This window comes from Coregonus lavaretus (assembly GCF_964263955.1).
Source record: "Coregonus lavaretus genome assembly, chromosome: 10".
Classification (NCBI taxonomy): domain Eukaryota; kingdom Metazoa; phylum Chordata; class Actinopteri; order Salmoniformes; family Salmonidae; genus Coregonus; species Coregonus lavaretus.
In genome coordinates, this window is record NC_139997.1 from 39,706,374 (window position 1) to 39,726,363 (window position 19,990).

The 19,990-nt window shown below is 40.7% G+C and overlaps 1 protein-coding gene across 1 annotated transcript in view; it reads left to right on the forward strand.

Annotated features, from left to right (window-relative positions):
- Window positions 1-19,644, forward strand: part of LOC311136148 (androgen receptor-like) — a 58,174-nt gene extending 38,530 nt beyond the window's left edge. Inside the window, exons 4-8 of the mRNA XM_084170237.1 lie at window positions 11,978-12,256; window positions 12,477-12,621; window positions 16,778-16,908; window positions 18,318-18,469; window positions 18,644-19,644. Of these exons, the coding sequence (XP_084026363.1) occupies window positions 11,978-12,256; window positions 12,477-12,621; window positions 16,778-16,908; window positions 18,318-18,469; window positions 18,644-18,802 (866 nt within the window). The 3' untranslated portion in view covers window positions 18,803-19,644. The remainder of the gene's footprint in view (window positions 1-11,977; window positions 12,257-12,476; window positions 12,622-16,777; window positions 16,909-18,317; window positions 18,470-18,643) is intronic.
- Window positions 19,645-19,990: the final 346 nt, after the last annotated feature.

A 19,990-nucleotide genomic window follows, 5' to 3' on the forward strand; every position in this document is an offset into this window, starting at 1 on the left:
AGAAATGCTGGTAATTTAGCCACCAGCCGCTGACAAGCCCATGGGGGGAAAATGTGATGTGATGCTGTGATTGTCAGGGAAAAGGTACCTCTATTCCGGCTGTAGTTAGAAAGAGCCTTCCTTCCCCTCAGACGCTTCTCTCATAGATTTTTATTGTGCACTGTGCACTTTCTCACAGGTAAATTAAGGACAGTAATTTGAAAGCTCAGAGGAGAGCTTCAAATGTGAAAGATTCTTCTCTGATTACGGAATAATGCATTGGTTGAATTTGCTACTACTGAAGAATGGAAGAGACCAGTCAAGTATCGTTGCATGGAGGTTTTCATTTGGAATGCAGAATTCCATATTACGTTATTACTCTCAGAACTGTAATTACTTTCCCAAATAGAACATCACATTTTGATATGGCAGTTCATTTTACAGATCCACTTAAGCTATTTCATTTAGCAGAGGTTCATTGAAAGAGAAAATATAATTGAATAACCTGGGCGACCTTTTCCTGCTCCTAACCTTCTCATTTGCATATAAAAAGAGACATGCCATATGGTTAGAGGATAGACTTTCTTTGTTGGCTGAGGCCTAGTAATCAACCCTGGGATTAAATGTGTTGTGTCTAGAAGGGTTCAGTAGCAGTTTAAGGTAATTATACCAACTCCAGGAATACTAGAGGTACCCTGTCTCCCAATACCCACCCTACCTCCTCTTGCTTAAAAAAATAATTATGACTTGAACTTGAGACTTGGACCTTTTCCCATAATCCAACAGATCATTAAACGTTCCACTCTGCATTTGCCTTGGTGAAGGACAATTGAAATACCATGATTAATAAAATGTTTTTGAAGAGTGAGTAGAAGTCTCTAACAAATTTTTGTGCAGGAAAGTAACAAGCAAGTGCCAAAGATTTGTTTGAGTATGTGCTAGCATATGATCGTTCACCAATACCTTTATGAAAATGTGTCAAGGTATATACTACTGTTATACGATTAAAATCATAATAATGTTAAATAAGAGTCTAAGCCCTGTCTAAGCTGGGGCAGGGGGGGTTCTACTAAGGAATTGTTTTAAGAAGGTCATACCAAGGATCATTTTGCTATTTGATTTTGAATTTTAAGACCCCTTGAAGTATAACAAATATAAATAAATATTTGGAGAAACATTTTATTTGGCCTTACTGATATTAGCCCTTACAAACACATTGAATTACATTTGAGTCATTTAGCAGTTAGGGTTATGTGCCTTGCTCAAGGGCACATTGACAGATTTGTCACCTAGTCGGCTCAGGGATTTAAACCAGCGACCTTTAGGTTACTGGCCCAACCGCTAGGCTACCTGCGGCCTGTAAATAACAGATTCACTACATGGAACAACTGATAGTCCCTCAAAAAATCTAAAGGAAGTTTGTTCTTAAGTGTATGTCCTATATCTGAGACATAAGAAAGATCAGGAAACATTTGTTTTTACATGTATTTAACACCTTATTTTTGGCACTAAACAGTCTACTTATGTACTTCCATAAATTTTTTCAACTGGTAACGGGAGACCTTCAGACGAGTCTTGTGAGGCCTGTGGGCGTCTCACCTTTGCACAGAGGGGTCATATTAGTGTGTAGCCCAAACTGTTCGGGCGCTACAGACAGAAGTTGGCAGATTGGCTGTACCGACTTCAGACGAGTCCCAAGACGCTTGTGTTCGTGAGAGTCTCATCGTTCCATACAGGGGTCATAACAGTTTGTAGGCCAAACCGTTCAGATGCTACAGACCATTTTGTGAGAAGACCGATTTTCGGGATGTCTCATGGTCTGACAAACACTGATTTAGCTCTGTCACCTTTCACCGCAGATGCGGAAGTGTGACATGGGCAAATGCGGTGGATTGAGACGCATCCAACAGATCTCTCTAGCTTAAACTGATGGATTTTGATGGGGATTTTTATTATTATGCTAATTAGATTTCCAAGGGGTGCGGACATCGACCTTAGACATGAAACTGTAACCATAACTACCCGCCAGCATGCTTAAACCTAACCCATTCCAGTTGTTCATTACTCACGTTTGTTTAAGATTTTTATTTTGATATCAGGATCGTTTGGATCTAAATTATCAGCATAATTTATGCATAATGTAGTTATATGCTGTGTTATGTAACATTGTTATATTTAAGTCATATACACTTGTAGGCCAAGCAGAAGTTGTACCCTTTGTGTAAACTGAATAATATACTGCAACCACATAATATACACTGACTGTACAAAACATTAGGAACACCTGCTCTTTCCATGACATAGACTGACCATGTGAATCCAGGTGAAATCTATGATCCCTTATTGATGTCACTTGTTAAATCCACTTCAATCAGTGTAGATGAAGGATAGGAGACAGGTTAAAGGATTTTTAAGCCGTGAGACAATTGAGACATTAATTGTGTATGTGTGTGCCATTTAGAGGGTGAATGGGCAAGACTAAAGATTTAAGTGCCTTTGAACGGGGTATGATAGTAGGTACCAGGAGCACCGGTTTGAGTGTGTCAAGAACTGCAATGCACGCTCAACAGTTTCCCATGTGTATCAAGAATGGTCCACCACCCAAAGGACATCCAGCCAACTTGACACAACTGTGTGAAGCATTGGAGTCAACATGGGCCAGCATCACACTCAGTGTACTACAGTTATTCTAACCTCATTCAAACCAGGAGGAGCTCAACTATTAATTCATTTACAGCTTGATATTGTTTAGCTATACCTACAAATCTGACATAATACCAAATGCCATGTGTACCTCTTAATTAATAGATCTCCTCCGCTCGTCTGAGCCATTCCGTAAAGAATGTGGAAATCAGTATATTGTATATGTTTAGCTTTCCTCTAAATTGGGTGAGTTACAGAGAAAACTCATATCTTGGCTGCCTTTGTTTGGGTTGGCAACAGTTTGAAGGGGGCGAAGATCTTAACCTGACCTATTTACTATGTGTTATGCAAAGATCAGTGCCAAGATAAGATACTAACATTTTTAATATATTTGGGAATCCTTGGAGGAATGTTTTAATTATTTTCTTTCTCTAAATTACATGAAGGGTTATTTATTACATCTGAAATAGAAATGTCATGATTTACCAGCATATTATGATTCAGCTACTGAGGCACTTTTCATTACTCAGATTGAAAAAATTAATGAACAATAAGACTGGGATCCAAGGGTGCGCCGATGGTTCACTCTACATTTCCTTAAAGGGGCAATCTGCAGTTGCTTTATCCATTTTTTGACTTATAAATTAGTTAGATGTACCTATTGATTCTTTAAGAATATAACTTATAAATTCCTCATGAGCTTAGTTCAACTGTCATACCCCATCAGAACCCCAAATACTGTAGAAGCTTGTTTTACTCCAATGTTTGTAAATAAAGTAAATGTAAACAAACACTGTATAGCCTCAAAACAGAGTTGAAACTCTAGTTTTAATATAATGGATGGTCAGTCCAGAGCTCTGTCTATGAATTTGAGAGTGGTTACATTTCTCCAGCCCCATCACAGCTTTTTACAGAAACAGTGGCAGGGAATATACTTTGTTATTGTTTCAACAGCAGATTGCCCCTTTAAGCTAATTCTGAGCGACATGGGTCTCATTATGTCTGCCGAAAACCAAACACTGCATTCCACAGTAAGAACCTCATACCAATGGTCAAGCATGGTGGCGGTAGTGTGATGGTTTAGGGATGCTTTGCTGCCTCAGGACCTGGATGACTTGCCATCATTGAAAGAACCATGGATTCTGCTCTGTATCAGATAATTCTAAAGGAGAATTCAGGCCATCCATCCAGAGCTGAAGCTGAAGTGCAGCTGGGGAATGCAGCAAGACAATGATCCAAAACACACAAGCAAGTCTACATCAGAATGGCTGAAAAGCAACAAATATAAAGTTTTGGAATGGCCTAGCCAAAGTCCAGACTTAAACCCAATGGAGATGTTATAGCAGGACCTGAAACGAGCAGTTCATGCTCAAAAACCCACAAATGTTGCTGAGTTAAAGCAGTTCAGCATGGAAGAGTGGGACAAAATTCCTCCACAGCCATGTGAGAGACTGATCAACAACTACAAGAAAGCGTTTGGTTACAGTCATTGCAGCTAAAGGTGGCACAACCAGTTATTGAGTGTAAGGGGTCAATAACTTTTTCACACAGTGGCATTGGGTGTTGCATAACTTTGCTAAATTAAATAAATGAAATAAGTATACCAATGTGTTATTTGTTCACTCAGGTTTCCTTTATCTAATATTAGGTATTGGTTGAAGATCTGATAACATTCAGTGTCAAAAATATGCAATTATAGAAAAAAACAAAGGTGGCAAATGCTTTTTCACAGCACTTTACCCCTGGTAGACACTTATAGAAAAACAGCATAACACATTACAAAGTACACTAATCCCAACGTTGAAATATGGAAATAATTTGTTTGCTGTGTTGAAGCACATCCATTATAATACTGTAACAGTACAGTAAATGATTGCTACATTTGTTCAGCTGCTAATAATATCATCAAGGTGTATCCCTGTGACATGGTGTGCCCATTGACTCTGTCAAGTGTGACCTTACCAAATGTCCTGCTCTGCCCACTGTTGCCATGGCCATTGATTCGCTAGCCAACATACCATCCTCCCTCTCACATTGCTCACCTAGTTATCCTTCACAACTGGTATATTTTTCCTCTGTGGAACATTGGACTCTTCTAACAATGCAACTCTCAAACACGTTTGACACTAAATGCATTACCATGTGTCATCCCTTGCCCTGGTGTATTGATCTTTTATGCATTTGGAAGAATTATGGTAATATTCAAGATTAGATTTTTCCTTTCCTGTGGCTGGGTTTCTATGGATGGCTTGGCTAGATTAAGTACTGGCAGTACATTATACGTTTTGGGGATTAATATGCAATGATTTCTCCACCATTATCTTTACAATTGCTTCCAAAAATGTATTTCACATGAGTAGGCTCTGAGAGGGTTAAAAAAGGTGTTCACATGTACAGTATACTGTATCAGAACTGGACATGTCTATTCTGGGCCTGTGCTCATAAAGCGATATGCCAAGCTATAATTAAAATAGTTCTCAGAGCCATGACCTAGTGCCTTTGAGGAAAGTAGTGGTAGTGGGGGCCAAGCCTGTTGAGGCACACACTGAGTAAAATCATAATTGTTACTAATTTATTATAATTTATTAATAATTTGTCTAATACTGTTATTAATATTACTATGCATGTTTTAAGCATAACGCCCCTCGTTAATGGCACAAACACAAAGACTGAGAAGATGAAGTCTCAAGTTCCCATGATTGCATTCAGGTTAGAGCTACTATGCAGAGCTACTATGCATGCACCACATGTTGAGGGACATCAATAGTCAATCCTTCAGGGGCTTCTTAAGCCTGGGATAAACGGGGAAGCAGACTGAAGATCCCATATAAGCAAATCCCTTATCCTCTAGATTCCATCTAGTGTCCCACTGTGCTGAACTAAACTTCTGACCTGAGAAGTAACTATGCACAGGAAAATTATTTTCACCTTAGACTTCAACAAAACTTTGTAAAAGCAGTGAGGATGTCTCCTATCAACCTTAGCCATACCATTCAGTTAGAGTATTTGAAATGCCTATAGGTTATTGATCCGATAGTTGGGAAGCAACAATTTGCATTTCTCTGTCACTCACACTGCCACGCAAGTGCCAAGCATATAGAGGCAGCTGAAATAACAGTGTGAACGTAGAGCTCAGCAACTCCACAGTGTTGGTGTAATCTGGCAGAAATAATTATATTGAGTGAATGGTGGGTTTATAAAGTTGAAGTCGGAAGTTTACATACACCTTAGCCAAATACATTTAAATTCAGTTTTTCACAATTCCTGACATTTAATCCTAGTAAGAATTCCCTGTCCTAGGTCAGTTAGGATCACCACTTTATTTTAAGAATGTGAAATGTCAGAATAATAGTAGAGAGAATGATTTATTTCAGCTTTTATTTCTTTCATCACATTCCCAGTGGGTCAGAAGTTTACATACACTCAATTAGTATTTGTTACCATTGCCTCTAAATTGTTTAACTTGGGTCAAATGTTTCAGGTAGCCTTCCACAAGCTTCCCACAATAAATTGGGTGAATTTTGGCCCATTCCTCCTGACAGAGCTGGTGTAACTGAGTCAGGTTTTTAGGCCTCCTGCTCGCACAAACTTTTTCAGTTCTGCCCACAAATCTTCTATAGGATTGAGGTCAAGGTTTTGTGATGGCCACTCCAATACCTTGACCTTGTTGTCCTTAAGCCATTTTGCCACAACTTTGGAAGGATGCTTGGGGTCATTGTCCATTTGGAAGACACATTTGCGACCAAGCTTTAACTTCCTGACTGATGTCTTGAGTTGCTTCAATATATCCACATAATATTCCTTCCTCATGATGCCATCTATTTTGTGAAGTGCACCAGTCCCTCCTGCAGCAAAGCACCCCCACGGTGTGATGCTGCCACCCCCTTCACGGTTGAATGCACAGTAGTAGATATATTAGAATGAGCAATGTGAAGAATACAGTATATAAATACACAGTATGAAAAACTGTATAAAGGAAGTGTCCAGTGTTTAATGTCTCTATATACATGGGTCAGCAGCATTGGCTGTGTGTGTTTGAGTGTGTGTGTATGTGCATGTGTTTGTGAGTATGGGCGTATGCATGTGTGTGAGTGTATTTGTGAGTACAGGAGTCTGCTTGTGTATGAGGTGTGTCTGTGTGTGTGTTGTTAAGAACGCTATTTTCTGTTGATTATTTCCTATTGGAATTTGGCCTTTAGGTACCGTCTCTAATGCCAGAGGTCACCATAAAGCAGGTCTCATTAACTTGTATCTTGGCCCTTGAGCCATAAAAATCGGCCATGGGTGTCCTTAAGTGATTAAGATGTTTCAAATGTATAGTCTATTCAACCCCAAGGTCTCAGCCTTGATTTAATGCTTTGGTACCAGGCACGGAAGGGTGAAACTGTGAACAGATAAGTCAAGATTATTTAGGTCTGCCCTCCCCTCTGGAGGGGGAGAGATTTGCTGTGAAACTCTTAGAGGAATGTGTCTGTCTATGTCTGTCTTTGACTATTAAACCTTTAAATCTAGAAGTTGTTCGCCTTATATTTTGTATCGAGCATTTCTCCACACCTCGACCGGTTTTCAATTCCTAACATTGTGTGTGTGAGCTTGTGTGTGTATTTTGCGTGAGTGAGTCTATCTTTGTCTCTTACTACAGGAGGTGGTGTGATTACTGTTCAACTGTTTGATGGCCAGGAGATAGAAGCTGTTTTTCAGTCTTTCGGTCCCGGCTTTGATGCACCTGTACGTCGCTGTCTGCCAGATGGTAGCATATAGCGTGCTAGATTGTAGCAAGTTGCAATATGTAACTTTTTCGTTGCATATTGGGGGGGGGGTTCATGGTCAATGGGTTCCAGGGTCAACACCTTTCTAGGGGGGTCCAGGGGTGTGCCCTCCTTGGAGATTTATTTTAAAGAAATAGCTGTGAAATGAATTGTGTTTTGAATTTTGAAGGTAAAATACATCAAAAACGTTCCTGATAATTTGGTCAATGTATCCCAACCACAACTGAAATACCAATATTTTCTGTATTGCTTTAAACTGTTGGTCTAACTCTAACAGTTCAGAAAGTAATTTCCCCTCCAAAAATGAGCATAACAACATATTGGTCCATATTATCAGGCTGGTGTGTTATTTAGCAATAAGAATGGAAAAAAAAGAGGACTGAGCACGCCCCCATTCTCATCGACGGGGCTGTAGTGGAACAGGTTGAGAGCTTCAAGTTCCTTGGTGTCCACATCACCAACGAACTATCATGGTCCAAACACACCAAGACAGTCGTGAAGAGGGCACGACAAAGCCTATTCCCCCTCAGGAGACTGAAAAGATTTGGCATGGGTCCTCAGATCCTCAAAAAATTCTACAGCTGCACCATCGAGAGCATCCTGACTGGTTGCATCACCGCCTGGTATGGCAACTGCTTGGCCTCCGACCGCAAGGCACTACAGAGGGTAGTGCGTACGGCCCAGTACATCACTGGGGCCAAGCTTCCTGCCATCCAGGACCTCTATACCAGGCGGTGTCAGAGGAAGGCCCTCAAAATTGTCAAAGACTCCAGCCACCCTAGTCATAGACTGTTCTCCCTGCTACCGCACGGCAAGCGGTACCGGAGTGCCAAGTCTAGGTCCAAAAGACTTCTCAACAGCTTTTACCCCCAAGCCATAAGACTTCTGAACAGCTAATCATGCCTACCCGGACTATTTGCACTGCCCCCCCACCCCATCCTTTTTACGCTGCTGCTACTCTGTTAATTATTTATGCATAGTCACTTTAACTCTACCCACATGTACATATTACTTCAACTATCTCAACTAGCCGGTGCCCCCGCACATTGACTCTGCACCGGTACCCCCCTGTATATATAGCCTCCCTACTGTTATTTAATTTTTCTTCTGCTCTTTTTTTCTCAACACTTTTTTAGTTGTTGTTTTATTTTTACTTTTTTTGTTAAAATAAATGCACTGTTGGTTAAGGGCTGTAAGTAAGCATTTCACTGTAATGTCTGCACCTGTTGTATTCGGCGCATGTGACCAATACAATTTGATTTGATTTGATTTGATTTGGAATGGTCACCTGTAGCCCAACTGATGCAGCATAGTGGCTATAGATAAATAGGCTGAAGCATGGGGTTACTCATCTATATTTGTGCTAATCATTAGCTAGATCAGTGCTTCCCAAACTTTTTCAGACATGGCCCCCTTGCATCATGGGGGAAGATCCTATGCCCCCCTCCCCCCATGTCCCCTCACCTCCCCCAATTGAATGAACTGCTACTATTGTTGCACAAAACTATAGTATAAGAATACCTTTTACTCATCAAGAAACAGCACATACAAACACCAGTACCTGGTTTTGTAGGCCGTCATTGTAAATATGATTTTTTTCTTAACTAACCGAATAGTTAAAAATAAATTAAATTCCCTTCCATATTGAAGTCAACACGAAAACATTTATAAAGGTGAAATAAACCAGCTTACTGCTTTGCAATGTCACATGCAACTCTGTCAATAAAGACTAGGGTGGGCCAATATATTTTATAGATTTTCTCAATTGAAATCAAATATAAATATGGTTCTGAAAGTATTCTTAGGGTGATTACCCTTCACAAACCACGGCCTCTGAGGACGGGGCCAAATCAAAAGCATAATTGGGGGATCCAATCATAAAATGAGGAATTGAGTAGTACTGCGTAGTGTAAAGCCACAGAAAGCCAGTAGCTACGGTGGGAAAATATTTTCCAATCCATCAAATTCATCATGGTATTGTATTGCGGGGGTCAAATTGACCTTTCTCTTATTCCCCCGCAAGTTACGATAATACTAGCGTATCTCCTTATCGCCAATAAAGTTGTAGTTTTGTTGTCAGTGAAGGAATAATATTTTGAGACATTGCCTAATCCATCTTTATCTTAAGCAGTTTCTTTAGCAGTTGACTTCCGATTATATCCAAATGAGTTTAGGTGGTTGTTATTGATTGTGGGTATACTACTGTACCATATACTACCGAAATGATTGAGCTAATTAAAGCAGAGTTCCTAGCATCTGAAAATATTTATATTCAGAATAGAGCAGTTCTGTACAATAAAGAGGTCCTCTTTATTCAACATGATTTAGGACAGGAACATAACATGATAAGAGTGTGATGTGTATGATATGCACTGGCCTTCAATTTTGGAAGTACATATTAGAAGACCACGCTGTTCTAGCGTATTAGTCTCCTTCTACTCTCTTCCTGTTGTGTTACAAAAAAATGCTAAACTGGAATTTATGTTTACATGGAAACATTTTCCACTTCCATAGTAACCTGGAATGAGATTAGATAGTGGAAGATGTTTAAGATCAGAATGTGGAATGTAAACATCTAAACAACTATTAATCCAGACCTTCATTTTCACATTTCAGAAAGGATTGCTGTTTTGCCACCAACCTTCCTGATACTAGTTCTGTTTGATCAGGGCCTTGAATTTAAATGGACCATAACCCCATCACAGCTGCAGTGCCACAGTACCACAATTCCATCATTCAAATTTGAAGGAATTCTATGCTCTCTTACAGTGCATTCGGAAAGTATTCAGAACCCTTGACTTTTTCCACATTTTGTTACGTTACAGCCTTATTCTAGAATGGATTAAATTGTATTTTGTTCCTCAAATCTACACACAATACCCCATACTGACAAATCAAAAACAGGTTTTTAGATTTTTTGCAAATTTATAACAAAATTAATGATAATATATATATAATTTACATAAGTATTCAGACCCTTTACTCAGTACTTTGTTGAAGCACCTTTGGCAGCGATTACAGCCTCGCGTCTTCTTGGGTATGACGCTACAAGCTTGGCACAGCTGTATTTGGGGAGTTTCTCCCATTCTTCTCTGCAGATCCTCTCAAGCTCTGTCAGGTTGGATGGGCAGCGTTGCTGCACAGCTATTTTCAGGTCTCTCCAGAAATGTTCGATCAGGTTCAAGTCTGGGATCTGGCTGGGCCACTCAAGGACATTCAGAGACTTGTCCTGAAGCCACTCCTGCGTTGTCTTGGCTGTGTGCTTAGGGTCGTTGTCCTGTTGGAAGGTGAACCTTCACCCCAGTCTGAGGTCCTGAGCACTCTGGAGCAGGTTTTCATCAAGGATCTCTCTGTACTTTGCTCCGTTCATCTTTCCCTCGATCCTGACTAGTCTCTCAGTCCGTGACGCTGAAAAACATCCCCACAGCATGATGCTGCCACCACCATGCTTCACCATAGGGATGGTGCCAGGTTTCCTCCAGACGTGACACTTAGCATTCAGGCCAAAGAGTTCAATCTTGGTTTCATCAGACCAGAGAATCTTGTTTCTCATGGTCTGAGAGTCCTTTGGGTGCCTTTTGGCAAACTCCAAGCAGGCTGTCATGTGCCTATTACTGAGGAGTGGCTTCTGTCTGGCCACTCTACCATAAAGGCCTGATTGGTGCAGTGCTGCAGAGATGGTTGTCCTTCTGGAAGGTTCTCCCATCTCCACAGAAGAACGGTTGCTCAATTTGGCCGGGCGGCCAGCTCCAGGAAGAGTCTTGGTGGTTCCAAACTTCTTCTATTTAAGAATGATGGAGGCCACTGTGTTCTTGGGGACCTTCAATGCTGCAGACATTTTTTGGTACCCTTCCCCTGATCTGTGCCTTGACACAATCCTGTCTCGGAGTTCTATGGACAATTCCTTCGACCTCATGGCTTGGTTTTTGATCTGACATGCACTGTCAACTGTGGGACCTTATATAGACAGGTGTGTGCCTTTCCAAATCATGTCCAATCAATTGAATTTACCACAGTCAAGTTGTAGAAACATCTCAAGGATGATCAATGGAAACAGGATGCACCTGAGCTCAATTTCGAGTCTCATAGCAAAGGGTCTGAATACTTATGTAAATGTGATATTTCCGTTTTTTTTTTTTAATACATTTGCAAACATTTCAAAAAACCTGTTTTCACTTTGTCATTATGGGGTATTGTTTGTAGATTGATGAGGACATTTTTTATTCAATCCATTTTAGAATAAGGCTGTAACGTAACAAAATGTTGAAAAAGTAAAGGGGTCTGAATACTTTCCGAATGCACTGTCTATCATAATAAAACTTTGAATGGGATATTATTTGAAACAAAAAGGAGTCTTTTCACTATAGCTTAGAGTGTGACATATCTTCTTACAGTCTCACCTGTCAAGAGTATGCTCTCCCTTGGTATGTCCTTCTTCTTTGTTGTTGTTCTGTTGTTATGTTTAAACTTTCATTCCTCTCACGTTTTCCTTTCCTCTGATTTGGCAGTTGTTTAATAGCTGCACCAAATATTACACTATTCTTTTACCATTACTCATCCATGTCCTATTTCCTGACCTTATGTAGCACGTAAACTGAAGAAGCTTGGACAGCTGAAGAGCCCGGAGGAGGATCTGCCCACCCAAGGCCCCACTGATGCCATCCAGTGCGTCTCTCCTCAATCTGGCCTGAGCTTCCATTCCCAGCTGGTGTTCCTTAACATCTTGGAGTCCATCGAGCCAGAGGTGGTAAATGCGGGACACGACCAAGGCCAGCCGGACTCCGCTGCAGCACTGCTCACCAGCCTCAACGAACTCGGGGAGCGCCAACTTGTCAAAGTGGTCAAGTGGGCCAAAGGCTTGCCAGGTACAGTGCTGGACTAGAAGAAGAATATGAAACTTATTTCCATGTTGTCCTTGATAAGTTAATTGTTTAGAAGATGTCATCATTTGATTTATAACACGTTTGCAATGGCATTGCAGCAAATTGGAGGTAGTGAAGGCATGTATCATGTTTTCATAATAATTATATTGTAATCAATGATAGTTATCCATTTCCGATTTCCGATTCTTCATTTTCTTCTCAGGTTTTCGGAATCTGCATGTGGATGACCAGATGACAGTCATCCAGCATTCATGGATGGGGGTGATGGTGTTCGGCTTGGGATGGAGGTCCTACAAGAATGTCAATGGCAAAATGCTCTATTTCGCCCCGGACCTTGTTTTCAATGAGTAAGTGCAGCTATGTGATAGTGAATTCAATTATCTCTGCTAAATTACCATATTACCACAAGGGCCACCAACTCAGTGTTGTCCCCATTATGTTGGTGGATATTTCCTCCAGTGAGTTGGCTGTCATAAGTATGACAGATGCCAATTTCCACTTTTTGGTCCATCTCTTTCCCTGTCTCAGTCTCTCTCTTTCTCTCTCTCTCACTCTCTCTCAGTCTCTCTGTCTCTCTCACTCTCTCTCACTCTCGCTCAGTCTCGCTCAGTCTCTCTCAGTCTCTCTCAGTCTCTCTTTCTCACCGATATGTCTAGAATTACATGTGCAGAAGGGCTTACAAGCCTGGCTTTCAGTAACATTTATATTTAATTTCCTTGTTCTGTGTTCTTTTGTCACGTGGAAAGTCCGGAGGAAGATTAGATTTTTTTCAGACTTCAATCATACAGTGCCTTCAAAAGGTATTCATACCCCTGGACTTATTCCACATTTATTTGTCTTACAGCCTGAATTCAGAATGGATTAAATATATTTGTTCTCTGTCACCCATCTACACACAGTACCCAATAATGACCAAGTGAAAACATGTTTTTAGAAATGTTAGGAAATGTATTGAAAATGAAATACAGGAATATCAATTTTACATAAGTATTCACACCCCTGAGTCAATACATGTTAGAATCATCTTTGGCAGTGATTACAGCTGTGAGTCTTTCTGGGTAAGTCTCTAAGAGCTTTGCACACCTGGATTGTACAATATTTGCCCATTATTATTTTCTCTGTCAAATTGGTTGTTGATCATTGCTAGACAACCATTTTCAAGTCTTGCCATAGATTTTCAAGCAGATTTAAGTCAAAACTGTACCTCGGCCACTCAGGAACATTCTCTGTATTCTTGGTAAGCAACTCCAGTGTAGATTTGGCCTTGTGTTTTAGGTTATTGTTTTGCTGAAAGGTGAATTAATCTCCCAGTGTCTGGTAGAAAGCAGACTGAACCAGGTTTTCCTCTAGGATTATGTCTGTGCTTAGCTCCATTCCATTTCTTTTTTATCCTGAAAAACTCCACAGTCGTTAACGATTACAAGCATACTCATAACATGATGCAGCCACCACTATGCATGAAAATATGGAGAGTGGTACTCAGTAATGTGTTGTATTGGATTTGCCCCAAACATAACACTTTGTGTTCAGGACAAAAAGTGAATTGCTTTCTGCACAGGCTTCCTTCTTTTCACTCTGTCAATTAGGTAAGTATTGTCAAGTAACTACAATGTTGTTAATCCATCCTCAGTTTTCTCCTATCACAGCCATTAAACTCTGTAACTGTTTTAAAGTCACCATTGACCTCATGGTGAAATTCCTGAGCGGTTTCCTTCCTCTACGGCAACTGAGTAAGGAAGGACGCCTGTATCTTTGTAGTGAATTAATAACTTCACCATGCTCGAAAGTGATATTCAATGCCTGCTTTATTTTTTATTTTTACCCATCTACCAATAGGTGCCCTTCTTTGCGAGTTATTGGAAAACCACCCTGGTCTTTGTGTTTGAAATTAACTGTTCGACTGAGGGACCTTACAGATAATTGTATGTGTGGGGTACAGAGATGAGGTAGTCATTCAAAAATCATGCTAAACACTATTATTGCACACAGAGTGAGTCCATGCAACTTATTATGTAAATTGTTAGGCATATTTTTACTCCTGGACTTATTGAGACTTAGCATAATAAAGGGATTGAGTACTTATTGACTCAAGACATTTCAGCGTTTCATTGGTAATTAATTAGTACAAATGTCTAAAAATATAATTCCACTTTGACATTATGGGGTATTGTGTGTAGGCCATTGACAACAAATCTCAATTTAATCAATTTTAAATTCAGGCTGTAACAAAGCAACATTTTGAAAAAGTCAAGGGGTGTGAATACTTTCTGAAGGCACTGTAAATGGTGCAGGTGTCAGGGGAAGTAGTGATATTTAGTTCATTTCTGAATATTACTGTGTACGCTAGTATCATAGGTGACTGAGGGAGTTCAATGACATTTAAAGTAATTCATTACTGAGGAATATGCACAGATTTACACTATATATACAAAAGTATGTGGACACCCCCTCAAATTAGTTTGTTTCGGCTATTTCAGCCACACCCGTTGCTGACAGGTGTATAAAATCGAGCACACAGCCATGCAATCTCCATAGACAAACATTGGCAGTAGAATGGCCTTACTGAAGTGCTCAGTGACTTTCAATGTGGCACCGTCATAGGATGCCACCTTTCCAACAAGTCAGTTCGTGAAATTTCTGCCCTGCTAGAGCTGCCCCGGTCAACTGTAAGTGCTGTTATTGTGAAGGGGAAACATAGAGGAGCAACAATGGCTCAGCTGCGAAGTGGTAGGCCACACAAGCTCACAGAACGGTACCGTCAAGTGCTGAAGCGCGTAGTGCGTAAAAATGATCTGTCGGTTGCAACACTCACTACCGAGTTCCAAACTGCCTCTGGAAGCAACGTCAGCACAAGAACTGTTCGTCGGGAGCTTTATGAAATGGTGTTCCATGGCCGAGCAGCCGCACACAAGCCTAAAATCACAATGCGCAATGCCAAGCGTCGGCTCGAGTGGTGTAAAGCTTGCCGCCATTGGACTCTGGAGCAGTGGAAACGCGTTCTCTGCAGTGATGAATCACGCTTCACCATCTGGCAGTCCGTCGGACTGAGTTTGGCGGACGCCAGGAGTACGCTACCTGTTCCAATGCATAGTGCCAACTTTCCCAGAAGAGTGGAGGCTGTTATAGCAGCAAAGGGGGGACCAACTCCATATTAATGCCCATGAGTTTGGAATGAGATGTTCGACGAGCAGGTGTCCACATACTTTTAGCCATGTAGTGTACTTCTGGTAATATACTAATGGAAATACAGTTGAAGTCAGAAGTTTACATACACCTTAGCTAAATAAGATGTAGAGAATATAACCTTCTACTACCATGCACTACAATAAATGTTGGGGAAGCTACTCTGAAAATATAGTTTACCAAGCTACCAATCACTTCACACTGGAAGAAGTTAAGCTACACTAAAGCTACCCTTGAGTAAAATATAGTTTACTTAACTGAAGTTACTTTGAAAAAATTGTTCACTACTTCCAAACTACTTTGTAATATTTATCATATCTAGATCTGAAATGTCATAGACTACAAATTGCAAGAACAGATCACTTTGGAGTCAGATGTTAACAGAATGTGTAGTTTAGCCTATGAAACACAAAAACTATGATTCAAGTGAGAATGAGGCAGGTCTGATGCCGAAAAAGAAAGGAAATTATTTCCTACTTCACCCATATTTTATTTTTGCAAAAAAGTTTATGTGTAGTTCCAGTAGTTAGCTACACCTCTACTTGGAAAAAATAGTTATTAACTACTGAAAACACTACCAAGATTTGAGTTTAGTTCAACTACCTCCAAGCTCCTGCAAAATGTAGTTACATTACTAGTTGAACTACATGTAGGTCACTACACCTCAACACTTACTATAGGTCTGCAAATTATTTATACATTAGATGTATAATGTATAATCAGGTCACATTTGCAGGAAACCTGTGTAACAGCAGCATTCAGTACCAATCACTGCGATCCTGTATTATCAGACTGTATACAGCAGGTAGCTTAGTGGTTAAGAGCGTTGTGCCAGTAACCGAAAGGTCGCTGGTTCTAATCCCCAAGCTGACTAAGTGAAAAATCTGTTGATGTGCTCTTGAGCAAGGAACTTAACCCTAATTGCTCATGTAAGTCGCTCTGGATAAGAGCGTCTGCTAAATGACTAAAATGTAAATGTATACCGGTTGAGATGACATCATTTCAAGCAGCTTTGCCCGCTGGGCAGTAGGTCAAATGTCACATATGAGCATATAACTATCGTCATAAAGAGGGAGGATGACAATTTTGTAATCATTGCAAAAGTTTCACATAATGGTCTCACCATCATATCCTCTCATCTATTTGCCCCCTCTATCCATATATATCATAGCAACACACTCACAGAGGATCCCTCTCTTAATATATTCCCCATAGGCTACCCCACTCCCTCTGGTCTTTTTATTGGCTCATTCTAATTATACTGTATCTCACCCTGACTCTCACTGCCCCCCTCCCTCCTCTCTTTTCTCACGTCCCCAGCCATCGGATGCACATCTCCAGCATGTTCGATCACTGCATACGGATGAGACACCTCTCCCAAGAGTTTGTCCTGCTGCAAGTCACTCAGGAAGAGTTCCTCTGCATGAAGGCCCTGCTCCTCTTCAGCATCAGTGAGTGTTGCTGCCCAGCCGAAGGCTGAGAGGTCCATTAAAATACTTTAGAAAGCATCACATTGTGTATTTCTTCTTTTATGAAATTGACTTGCAAGCAATTTGAGATACACTACATGACCAAAAGTATATGGACAACTGCTTGTCGAACATCTCATTCCAAAATCATGGGCATTAATATGGAGTTGTTCCCCCCCTTTGCTGCTATAACAGCCTCCACTCTTCTGGGAAAGCTTTCCACTAGATGTTGGAACATTGCTGCGGGGACTTGCTTCCATTCAGCCACAAGAGCATTAGTGAGGTTGGGCACTGATGTTGGGGCGATTAGGCCTGGCTCGCAGTCGGCGTTCCAATTCATCCCAAAGGTGCTCGATTGGGTTGAGGTCAGGGCTCTGTGCAGGCCAGTTAAGTTCTCCCACACCGATCTCGACAAACCATTTCTATATGGACCTCGCTTTGTGCACGGGGGCATTGTCATGCTGAAACAGGAAAGGGCCTTCCCCAAACTGTTGCCACAAAGTTGGAAGCACAGAATCATCTAGAATGTCATTGTATGCTGTAGTGTTAAGATTTCCCTTCACTGGAACTAAGAGGCCTAGCCCGAACCATGAAAAACAGCCCCAGACCATTATTCCTCCTCCACCAAACTTTACAGTTGGCACTATGCATTGGGGCAGGTAGCGTTCTCCTGGCATCAAGCAAACCCAGATTTGTCTGTCGGACTGCCAGATGGTACAGCGTGATTGAGTCTGCTCCACAGTCCAATGGCGGCAAGCTTTACACCACTCCAGCCGACGTTTGGCATTGAGCATGGTGATCTTAGGCTTGTGTGCGGCTGCTCGGCCATGGAAACCCATTTCATGAAGCTCCCGACGAACAGTTCTTGTGCTGATGTTGCTTCCAGAGGCAGTTTGGAACTCGGTAGTGAGTGCTGCAACAGAGAACAGACAATTTTTACACGCTACGTGCTTCAGCACTCGGCGGTGAGCTTGTATGGCCTACCACTTCGCGGCTGTGCCGTTGTTGCTCCTAGACGTTTCCACTTCACAATAACAGCACTTACAGTTGACCAGGGCATCTCTAGCAAGTCAGAAATTTCACGAACTGACTTGTTGGAAAGATGGCATCCTATGACGGTGCCACGTTGAAAGTCACTGAGCTCTTCATTAAGGCCATTCTACTGCCAATGTTTGTCTATGGAAATTGCATGGCTGTGTGCTTGATTTATACTCCTGTCAGCAACAGGTGTGGCTGAAATAGCCGAATCCACTAATTTGAAGGGGTGTCCACATACTTTTGTATATACAGTATAGTGTAGCTTCGATTGATGAAACCAAACAGTGTGTTTTTATAGTTGAACAGAGATTCAATATTGTGAACAAAACAACTACATGCTGTCTCCTTTGCAGTTCCAGTGGATGGTCTTAAGAGTCAGAAGTACTTTGATGAATTGCGGCTGACCTACATCAATGAACTTGATCGCGTCATTAACTATGGAAGGAAGTCTAACTGCTCTCAGAGGTTGTATCAACTCACCCATCTCATGGATTCCCTCCAACCGGTGAGAGACAATGTGCATCCTCAATAACTGTATTTGATTTATTCTGTTGTCATAGAATGTATGATGACGTTTTATCTGTTATGAAATTCTTACTTAATGTTTTCCAGAGCAAAATCGTAGAATGTGACAGAATTGTAACTTTGTCTTGTCTCTGTCCATCTTTCCAACCCCCAGGTCGTGAGGAAACTCCAGCAGTTTACATTTGATCTGTTTGTCCAGGCCCAGTCTCTTCCCACCAAGGTCAACTTTCCAGAGATGATTGCAGAGATAATCTCAGTACATTTGCCAAAGATCCTGGCAGGCTTGGCCAAACCAATCCTGTTCCACAAGTAGCAAATAGCAGGATTTGCCATCATACTGAGAACATCTGATCCAAGCTGCCTCTATATACTTCAGCCAAGGCTCTGTAGTGTTTCCCTTGTAATGTTTTCTCCCTCTCCTTTTTTTTTAAATAGCTCAATGTACCATTTTTGAAATCATTGCATCATTACAGTAGTTTAGCCGCTTATCAGACATAATTGAGATCATTTTCTCAGATGGGCTGCAAGGTTTTAGCATTTATTTCAAGCGTTGCAAGGTGTCACCTTGTTGACGGCCCAATCTGTCCTGTATTTCAATCTGTCCTGTATTTCAAGAAAAATAAATCACACAAGACTAGTAGTGTTATGTCAAATGTAAGAAACAGAAGAATATCATCCATTGAATCAATGAAGACAAAACTAAACAAATGCATAAACAGTTAAACATATCTATGCATATCTCTACTTTAGGAACTTTGATGAGATTGTGCTATGCAATTTTTTTTATTACCAAAAGGAACGTGAAATAGTTGTTTGCAGCATACTCTTACATACACAGTAGTCTATCTGTATTTACTAGCTAACTGCTCAATGGTTGTATCTAACTGTGACTATGGTGTAATAGAATGCTATTTTCAATATACATATACAATGCATACATCGCTAAATGTATTGTACAGTATTTAAAACTTTCTTGCTAGTTATTTAGGTAGTGAACAAACAGTAATTCTAATGGTACCATCATACTTCCATCTATTCACCCAAAGTGATTAACTAATTCCAGACACACAGAGCGAGACAATTGCAATTAATAACTTTTCAGAATATTTTCAGTGGCAGTGAGTAATTTAAAAGTAAATTATAGTATGAAACCTTCTACAACTTGGCTGCACATTTTGTCTGCATGTAGTTTCAGATGACTATTTTGCTTCACACATGACAATACTGTGCCAAAGTTAGTTGGTCAAACTGAACATACTCAATCTCTCAATGCTGAAAATCCTCTTCTAAGGTTTAACATGGCCTGAATATTTGCATTCTTTAGTTCATCATCAGAACATACAGAGGTGCATGCTCCATGTGTTTGTAGATGTTAGAATGATTGAATCTTTATTGAAAACAATGCATGCTAAATTCATGTGGCCCTTTGTAACTGTCAAGTAGGTGTACATTTTGGCAATTTCAGTGCAATTATGATAGTTATTGTGTTCAGAGTAATCCC